The sequence below is a fragment of the Sinocyclocheilus grahami genome, unplaced genomic scaffold, assembly GCF_001515645.1.
Source record: "Sinocyclocheilus grahami isolate Dianchi unplaced genomic scaffold, SAMN03320097.WGS_v1.1 scaffold2778.1, whole genome shotgun sequence".
NCBI classification, from domain to species: domain Eukaryota; kingdom Metazoa; phylum Chordata; class Actinopteri; order Cypriniformes; family Cyprinidae; genus Sinocyclocheilus; species Sinocyclocheilus grahami.
Window position 1 is genome coordinate 23,590 of NW_015507955.1, and position 9,319 is coordinate 32,908.

Below are 9,319 nucleotides of genomic sequence, written 5' to 3' on the forward strand. Positions count from 1 at the left end.
TGTGATTAATTAAGTGCTGATTGAGCATTAGTGATGAACAGCTGCTGTTAACAAGCAGAATCACTGAAGAAAAGAGAAACACAAGAACTACAACTGACTTCAGCCACAGCCTTAGATGAAATCAACCGAAATAAAAAGACATTAAATCTCTCAAGATCTCAGCAGAAGATTATTAATCATCTCCACAAACAGCATCACCAGCTTTTTCACTCAGTCGCGCAAGGTGGGTGAGGTGGATGATTTGTCTAATTCATTCATGCTCCCACTTTTGTCTGGTGATGCATCGCTAGATACGGTTCTTTCATCTGCGAAGAAAAATCATTTTTAATCCAGAGGGTGCTAGTGGAAAAATGTCTGATGCAGATATTTCAAAGTTACCTGTGTCTCGAGAGGAAATTAGTGCTACGCAGAAGGTGGATAAATCTCTCACCACTCCTTTTAATTCTATTGTCTCCTTGGATGTGGCTAAGGATAAGCTAGTTGCCTATTTTATGGACAACGATTTATTGATGAGAAAGTGGTGTTCTAGTAATGAACAAGATTCAGACTGGAATGTTGTATACCAAGTTGTCGTTCCTTCTCCTTATCGTCAGCATGTTTTGTGCTTGGCCCATGATCATCAGCTGGCTAGCCATCTAGGAATTACAAAGACTTACAATAGGATATTGCATCATTTCTTCTGGCCAGGTTTAAAAAAAGATGTTGTTCATTATTGTCGCATGTGCCATACCTGTCAGACTGTCGGGAAGCCGAATCAGGTGATTCCGCCTGCCCCACTGTCTCCCATACCAGCAATCGGAGAGCCCTTTGAACACGTAGTTGTAGATTGTGTTGGACCATTGCCAAAAACTAAATGTGGTAACCAATTCTTGTTAACCATTATGTGTGTGGCTACTAGGTTCCCGGAAGCGATTCCTTTGAGAAAAATCCCCACGCCTGTGGTTATTAAAGCGTTGCTGAAGTTCTTCTCTACGTTCGGGCTCCCTAAAGTAATACAAACCGACCAAGGTACGAATTTCTTGTCGAAACTCTTTAAACAAGTTCTAGAGTCTTTAGCCATTTCCCACCGTGTTTCAAGTGCGTACCATCCACAAAGCCAGGGTGCACTTGAACGCTTTCATCAAACACTTAAGTCGAAGCTTAAGAAATATTGTTTGGAAACTGCAAAGGGTTGGGATGAGGGAGTTCCCTTGGTTTTATTTGCTGTAAGAGAGACTGTACAAGAATCTCTTGGTTTTAGTCCAGCAGAACTCGTTTTCGGTCATCAAGTGCGAGGACCGTTAAAAGTTCTTAAGGAAAAAATTTTGGCTACTGATTCGAGTCCAAGTACTAACATATTGGATTATGTCAGTTCGTTTCGGGATTGTTTACATACTGATTGGCTGTTGGCTAAAGAGTCTCTCGCCCATGCTCCGAAAGGCATGAAGCGCAAGTTTGATCAAAAAGCTGTTGCACGATCTTTTCAGCCAGGGGATGAAGTGCTTGTACTTTTATCCGTTCCTGGATCCTCTTTGTCGGCTCGCTTCTTTGGTCCTTATGTTGTGAAAAAGAAAATGAGTGAGACTGACTATTTGCTTCATACACCTGATAGGAAACGCCAGACCCGTGTTTGTCACATAAATATGTTAAAAGCTTCCCATACTAGGGAGACGCCGGTGGTGAAAGCTTCGGAACAGTTCGGGCTTAGAAATGCACCGGCAACTTTTCAGAGACTTGTGAATATGGTACTGGCTGGTGTGCCGAACTGCAGTGCATATCTTGACGATTTAGTTGTTTATTCGGCAGACTGGACCGAACATGTGTGTTCGTTGAAAATGGTGTTTGAACGTCTTGCTAAGGCAAATTTAACGCTTAACCTGGCAAAGTGTGAGTTTGGACGGGCAACTGTCACTTACCTCGGCAAAGAAGTTGGTCAGGGTCAGGTGCGTCCTGTTGAAGCCAAAATTACAGCTATCTTGGAGTTCCCAGCTCCTATCACTCGACGAGAATTGAGACGTTATTTGGGTATGGCGGGGTATTACCGCAGTTTTTGTTGGAATTTCTCGACTGTGGTTAATCCTCTCACTGCGTTGCTTAGTCCATCTAAATCTTTTGAGTGGTCTGAGTGTCAGTATGCTTTTGACTGTGTGAAGACGCTTCTGTGTAATTCACCTGTTCTTCTTGCACCGGACTGTACGCGGGGCTTTACACTTGAAGTTGATGCAAGTGCTGTTGGTGCTGGGGCTGTTCTTCTTCAGGAGGATAAAAATGGTATAGATCATCCTGTTAGTTATTTTTCACGTAAGTTCAACAAACATCAGCTTAATTATTCAACCATTGAGAAAGAAGCCCTTGCTTTGTTACTTGCCTTGCAACACTTCGAAGTTAATGTCGGATCCAGTAGTCTTCCCGTCATTGTGTATACCGACCACAATCCTCTTGTTTTTCTTTCTCGGATGTACAATCAAAATCAACGTCTAATGCGATGGGCCTTGGTAGTCCAAAATTTTAATTTGGATATTCGACATAAGAAAGGGGTTGAGAATGTTTTGGCTGATGCTCTTTCAAGAGTTTGAGTATGTGGTGATGTTTTTAAGTGTGAGATGGGTAAAGATGTGTTTGTTTTTTTCTTGTCACAAACAGGTTTGTTCTTAAGGGTGGGAGTGTTACGTCCCAGTGGTTGTGCCTCCGTGTTTTTGCTTTCTCCTTCTCTCTGCTCTGTTGTATTCTTAGGTTCAACCCGCCTTGGACTGCTATTGGTTCAGAAAGCCGTCTGTCATCGTTAACGTGGGTGACGTCATTATCTCCGCTGCCAATCCTGTTTCCTGCCAGAGTTTAAAAGGATGACTGAATGAACGCGGCGCAGACTTTGCTTTTCTGTTTGTGCATTTGCATTTTGTTTGTTTCTTTGGTGGTGTTGTTCTTCTGTTACAGTTTTGAGTTGTCCTCTTGATCTTTTCTTTAAGTTTTCTATTTTGTATTTCATTGTTTACTGCCTTCGTAATATACGCAGAACAATGTTCTCCTTGCCCCTGGGGAAAACTGGACCAGGTAGTATGTCACGTGACATACATGTAGCAACATGTAGTGACTCTGATGTATTAGAAACACTAGTATAGAAGTGAGTGCCACTTTTTGTACTTTTTGCTTTGGTGAGTTTGGAGCAGGTTAGTTAGCGCGTAAAAACGCAGAAGACTTGTTTTTTTCCCTGTTTTCTTTTCTTTTGTTAGTAGGTTAGATTTGGCAACTTAAGTTAGATTGGTTTTGTTTTTTTTTTTGTTTTTTTTTTTGGCGCCCCTTGCGTCCGTTTTTCCCTTGTGGGGGTTATTTCATTTTTGGGTTGTAAATATTGTGAAATTATAGTTTTCTCTTTATTTGTTATCTTGGTATTTGTTTATTATTATTATTGTTACTTGATGTTTTTCTTTTTTCTTTTAAACTTGTAAATAAATCACCTTCCTTGGCAGTTTTCGTGTTGCACTATTCTCTTTTGCCACCACCAATGTCACAACCATCACAACTACAAATGTTACCCCTCTTAAACCTAGACTTAAAAACAAGAGGTCGTAACAGACATAGATATGTGGGGGCATGTTAGAACGAGGCGTTTTAGGTAGGTGTTGTTAACTCTTAACTTTTATAAAGAATATCTCTTTGGATTTGAGACTTTAGTCTTTGCAACTTTACAGATCTTCTTTATGCACCAAGAGCTTGTAACACTCCAAAGAGAAAGGAAAACTTGAAATCGCATCATATGACCCCTTTAAACAGGTCTACATAAAGAACAAGTGCAATGGTGTTCGAGGAGGTGCAGTAATGTGCGGCCAGTGGGTACAGAGGAACAATGACCTGACACGTGCAGCCCAAAATAGGACAAGTGGAAAAACAAAAGGTATGAAAGGAACAATTTAATAAGAACCAAGGAATCTTCGGAAAGAAAGATCATAAATGTTACTCGGTAAGTAGTCATTTTCATATGTCTGTGATTTGAATGTGATTGATTTTTAACATGATAACGAAACATGATAAGGCATTATTTATGTGGTATAAACTCCGTGAGTAAGTGCTGATATTATCTGCGTTCGGAGCACACTGTGTGCAAATCTGTTAACCACACAAAACACTTTCAGTTCAACCACTTTTCCACCTTCACCGATAAGTAGAGCTCATAATTTCCGGCATTGAGCCCCAGACTCATTTTCCACCGTGCATTTGCAGAAAGGGACTTTTCTTGCATTGCACTGCACTTGAGAGCTTTGGGCATGTTCTTGAGAAGATGCAACCTGAAAATGCTGATGTAATACAGGTAATTTGTACACGAGGGTCCTTATGAGGGTCCATCATAAATGTAAAGATGTTTTCTGTGGAATTTGGATGGAACAGAAACAAAAAACAAAATATGGAAAACTCAAATCGACCAAATTTCTCTGGTTACCTGTGTCAGCGATTTAGAATAGATTCACAGAATTGGGGAAGGGTACAACAGGAAGTACTACCTCTGCAGGCCACATCACGGTTTTCCCCCGTGCCTGTGATGTCACTTGTTCCTCATCGGACTGAACCCCTATAGGTCTGTAGAGTGGAAAGTACAAGCTCACCCCTTTATAAAGCGGGCCGCATCAGTGAGGTGATCATCTTCGAGGCTATCAGCCACCGATAAAGCGACCAGCACATCAAGATCTGATCAGCGACCGACCACAGACCCAAACATGAGACCCCACTGCATCTTCATCGCCTGCTTTGTGCTCTTCGCTTTCTGTTCACTGGCTCGGAGTGAATGTGCGTCTTTTTCTTTATTTCTTGAATTTTGTTTTTAGACAAACAATAGACTATTAATAATTAAATGCATATTTGTTACGCGTTTTCTTGATTTTTAAATGTATTCCATTCATTTTGATTTATATTAAGTGTTTTTAAAACAATTTTCTTTTCTTTCTTTTTTTCCTGCAGTCAGCCAAGGTCCCGACAAGTGCTGCTTTTCTTTTTCCAATGTAAAAATCCCAGTAAAGCAGGTTGAGAGTTATCATACTACACATCTTGAATGCCACAGGAGTGGTATCATGTAAGTATTTTTTGTAATGTCTTAATTAAAATGAATTGTGAATTAGTTATGTGAAATCATGAACTGTCTTCTCTTTGAAATTTCAGTATCATCACAAAAGCTCAAAGAGAGATCTGCGCTGACCAGTCAGAGAGATGGGTTCTGAGACTGATGAACTTGGTGGATAATCGAACCATGAAGGAGATGTCACAGAGCAGCTCTGGGGACAGTGAATAAGATGTGAACGGCTCTTCGCTTTTCAAACTATTGAACTGAACAGTTTTCAAACTGATTTTAAGCTGATTTATTTAAAAGCAATATGTATATCTGTTAATCAATTAAGAAGACTGTGGTATTCAAATATATTCAAAGCCTATTTCAAATAGAAATATAAACTGAATATGTAATCCGTTTAAATTTTTTTATTTACTATATGCAAAATAAAGATTATGGAAAGACACTGGATTTCATCAATGTTGTTCTTTTTTGAAGAAAAAAAATAAATAAATAAAAAATGCAGAAATAAATTGAAATTTAAAGAACCAATATTTAATAATCAACAATTGCGCTAGCAACGTGAATACTGATACTGCTTATAATAACAATGCTAGTCCCTATTGTAATATATATATATATATCAAATATAATATTGTGAAAAATTATTAAAATGTTCTTTGGCTCATTTGGATGCTACCACATGGAGCACTTTTTATTTTTTACTTATTGTACGGATCCAATAAAGATCTGTTGGACTTTCATAAGAGAGTACTGTGTCACTATAAAAACGTGCTACAGATAATTTTTTTTTGGTGTTAGCAACTCAATAATACTCGGTATGCTCAGTATATTATGCCTTGATAATGCTCAGTGTGTTCATGAATAGAGAAATCATTAAACTTTATATGTTCTTTATTAAAAGAAAAAAAGATATGAGGGTGGGTTATTTCAACTGTATTATTAAGGTTATTATTACCTTCTATATAACTGCTACATAAGGCAATGCCACTGCCAGACTGTGCAGACAAAAAGATAAATAATTAAAATAATTTATAGTGTATCAATGAACTTTTCTGTGGAAGCTTTCCATTAAGCTGTACTGTAATTATTCTAAAACTATTTAAAATAAATATTGATGCAACTTTCAAACTATTTGAATACTTATATTATATTTTATATTATATTATACTGGGATTTATATTATAGACAAATACGTGTGGGTTGGGTGCACATGCATGTGTGTAAGAGAGAGTGAGTATGTGTGTGTGATGGGGATAGTTTACTTCTTCATGTAGATTAAATAATATAAAACAAGAAGTTTGCATCAAACAAACCAAAGATAAGTTTCCTGTTGACTCTTTTGATCCACTGATCATTGCTACTTCATGAGCACGCTGAGGCTGACGCCAGCATTCGTGTGGTTGGTTGTTACCACTGTGTGAATCTGTGACAATTTTTTCCCATTTTATATTCAGACTTTTGACATTGTTAACCCAACATAAACTATTACTGAACTATTACGTATCCTTGAGCAAATGTGTGAACGAATGTTACTGAAAATAGCCTATTAGTGCACTCTCCTCAAACTGCAACCTGTTTAATGAATTATTCTGAAAAGGCCATAAAGTTTCAGTGTTAAGCATAAACTGCAACTGTTCACATATTCAAAACAATTAATAGTTTGTGTAATATGATTAACTGTCTGAGCTGTTAAGCCTGATTGATTACAGGCATTGAGATACACAGGTATAAGGTACTGCAGAGAAAACATGAGTGAGTAACCTATGCTAGTCTAGGCTTGGTGTAGAGGAGTTGGGCCATTAAACAGTTTCATACCAACTAATTTTCCACCTTGACCAATAGAGCTCACCATTTACTGCATCAAGCACCATCATTTGTACAAAAAGACTTACAGCATTGCATTGAACTTTAGTGTATCTTCTTGCGAAAATGATACATAAAAAAATGCACACAGTAAAATAATGGGGTCCTCATAAGGGTTCTCCATAAATTTTAAAACATTTTGAACCTGGACTTTGTGCGGTTTAAGCTAGATAGCTGCACAGGACACACCACCTCTGCAAACCACATCATCATTTTTCCATATGCATGTGATGTCACTTGTTTTTTGCTGGACAGAACATAGATTTGTATAGACTTGTATGTTTGTATAGTATCAGTGAGGAGATCACACACAAGATGACCAGCCACTGATACGCAACCTGCACATCAAGATCTGATCAACGACCAACCACATACCTAAACATGAGGCCCTACTGCATCTTCATCGTCTGTCTCGTTCTCTTCACCTTCTGCTCACTGGCTCAAAGTGAATGTGCATCTTACTTCTTGATTTTTCCTTGGAAATGTCTGATAAACAACTGCTAACAATTTAACATATATTTATGAGGCATTTTTCAGATTATTAAAGGGGTCATGAACTGCATTTTTTGTTTCTTGAGGCACACTTATAATGTTAGTATGATTTTTTTACATAAAAATTGTCATAATTTAGAAATAAACGGCTATTTTCTACCCTGATTTTAGTCCTCTGATTTGAACGCTTGTTGGAAGGGGTGTGTAAACGGCCACTGCTATGACTGTTAAGTCACTTGCTTGACGCATCAACAGCAATAAATGATTTTGAGACACAGAACATTTGACTGTACATGCATCATCCATATCAGAAATCACTGATCGCAGATGAGGCATTAAAATGAACACGGTTACTTGCATGTTGTGGTATTATTGTAAGGGTCCATATCTTACAGTAAAACTCTGTTTGCAAATCCTGCACCGAATCTGTGACTGATTTACCAAAGAATCCACAGTGAAATACTGAACTAACAAATAATGCCCAACTAAAGAATCCACATAGTTGAAAATAAATAACCACCTTCCTGGGATTAGGATCATTTGGAAGGTAATATTATTTTTAGTTTAGCCGCGATGATGTAAGTAGGCATTGATCTGATTCTGAGGAGGCGGTCCTTGTCGCACTATGACTTCATAAGAGGACAAATTCTGAAACGAGCCAATTCTGAAACGAGCCAACTTCTGAGCTTGGTTTCAATAAAAGATGTTTTTGGACTAACAAGGAAGTTTTGAGTTCTGAAAATTACAGGATCTCTTACATGTCAAAATATTTGAAAACATGTCAGAACATTTTTTTTCTTACTTCATGCCCCCTTTAAATGTATCTGGGTTTAAACACAATGTTAATTACATTGCATGTTTCATCTGTATTTTCCTATAGTCATCTAAGGTCTTGATAAGTGTTTTTAATCAAACAATTTTCTTTTCTTTTTTTCCTGCTGTCAGCCAAGGTCCCGACAAGTGCTGCTTTTCTTTTTCCAATGTAAAAATCCTAGTAAAGCAGGTTGAGAGTTATCATACTACGCATCTTGAATGCCACAGGAGTGGTGTCATGTAAGTATTTTTTGTAATGCCTAAATTAGAATCATTTATAATTGTAAATCGGTTATGTAAAATCATTAACCATCTTCTCTTTGAATTTCAGTTTCATCACAAAAGCTCAAAGGAAGTTCCCTTTCAGTCGGTCACTCTCGACGTCACGTCGGAGGACCGACGAATTGGGATCTCACTTAGAGGGACCAATCTACTTTCAGTGTAAACTAAACGAGCCAATGCACATTGGCATGCGATTATTGCATCCAGCTGCTCCTGATCACAGCGTGAGTATAAGTAGGCAGCAGATGCAGCGCATATACAGCTTTTCGCTTCGGAGCCGAGCGATCACATTGTTCTGCTCCTGACTACTCTACTGAGAGAAGAAGACTGAAAGAGTACAGCGCGCTCTTGGAGTGCTCTTCGTGTTGGCGGACGGCGCTTCAGCGGTGGTGGTTTCCCGTGTCGAGTGGGTTGCACACATCAGGCTGCACTACCCCCTGTTTGTGTTGCAGATGATCATCTCCCCTGTGCGCCTCAGCACGCTAAAAGAGCTTTATCCCCTAAAAGAGCAAATTCGGGTGCGTCTTTTTAAAGACTACGTTGCGTGGCAAACTTGACGTTACGTCTTTGTAAAGACGATGTGGGTCTTGCTATAGACAACGTATCACCCGGGCGTTTTTGGATGCGGTCGTTACCTGGCGCTGGGTGATGGTCACGATCGCTGCCTCTCGTGCCTGGGCATGAAGCACGCTGAGGTGGCTTTCGTGGATGACTCATGCTCCCATTGCGGGGGTATGACCATCTCGGAGTTGCAGACCGGACTCCGTTACCTGCAAAGGGGCGGAGAGCCCGTGCCACTGCCTAGATCTGGGGTTCCCTCTGGTGGCAGCC

The 9,319-nt window shown here is 39.2% G+C and overlaps 1 protein-coding gene across 1 annotated transcript; it reads left to right on the forward strand.

Annotated features, from left to right (window-relative positions):
• The first annotated feature begins 4,471 nt into the window (after positions 1–4,471).
• LOC107575643 (C-C motif chemokine 13-like) lies at positions 4,472–5,387 on the forward strand. Its single transcript, XM_016262005.1, has 3 exons — positions 4,472–4,758; positions 4,930–5,041; positions 5,128–5,387. Exons 1-3 carry the CDS (start codon positions 4,689–4,691, stop codon positions 5,255–5,257), a joined length of 312 nt encoding a protein of 103 aa, XP_016117491.1. The 5' UTR covers positions 4,472–4,688; the 3' UTR covers positions 5,258–5,387.
• The last annotated feature ends 3,932 nt before the right edge of the window (positions 5,388–9,319 follow it).

Bases quoted from the DNA above. Each gene is read 5' to 3' on its own strand.
- LOC107575643 (XM_016262005.1), top strand. From the start codon at position 4,689: ATGAGACCCCACTGCATCTTCATCGCCTGCTTTGTGCTCTTCGCTTTC. The intron at 4,759-4,929 runs GTGCGTCTTTTT...TTTTTCCTGCAG, and splicing joins TTCACTGGCTCGGAGTGAAT to TCAGCCAAGGTCCCGACAAG. The intron at 5,042-5,127 runs GTAAGTATTTTT...TTGAAATTTCAG, and splicing joins TGCCACAGGAGTGGTATCAT to TATCATCACAAAAGCTCAAA.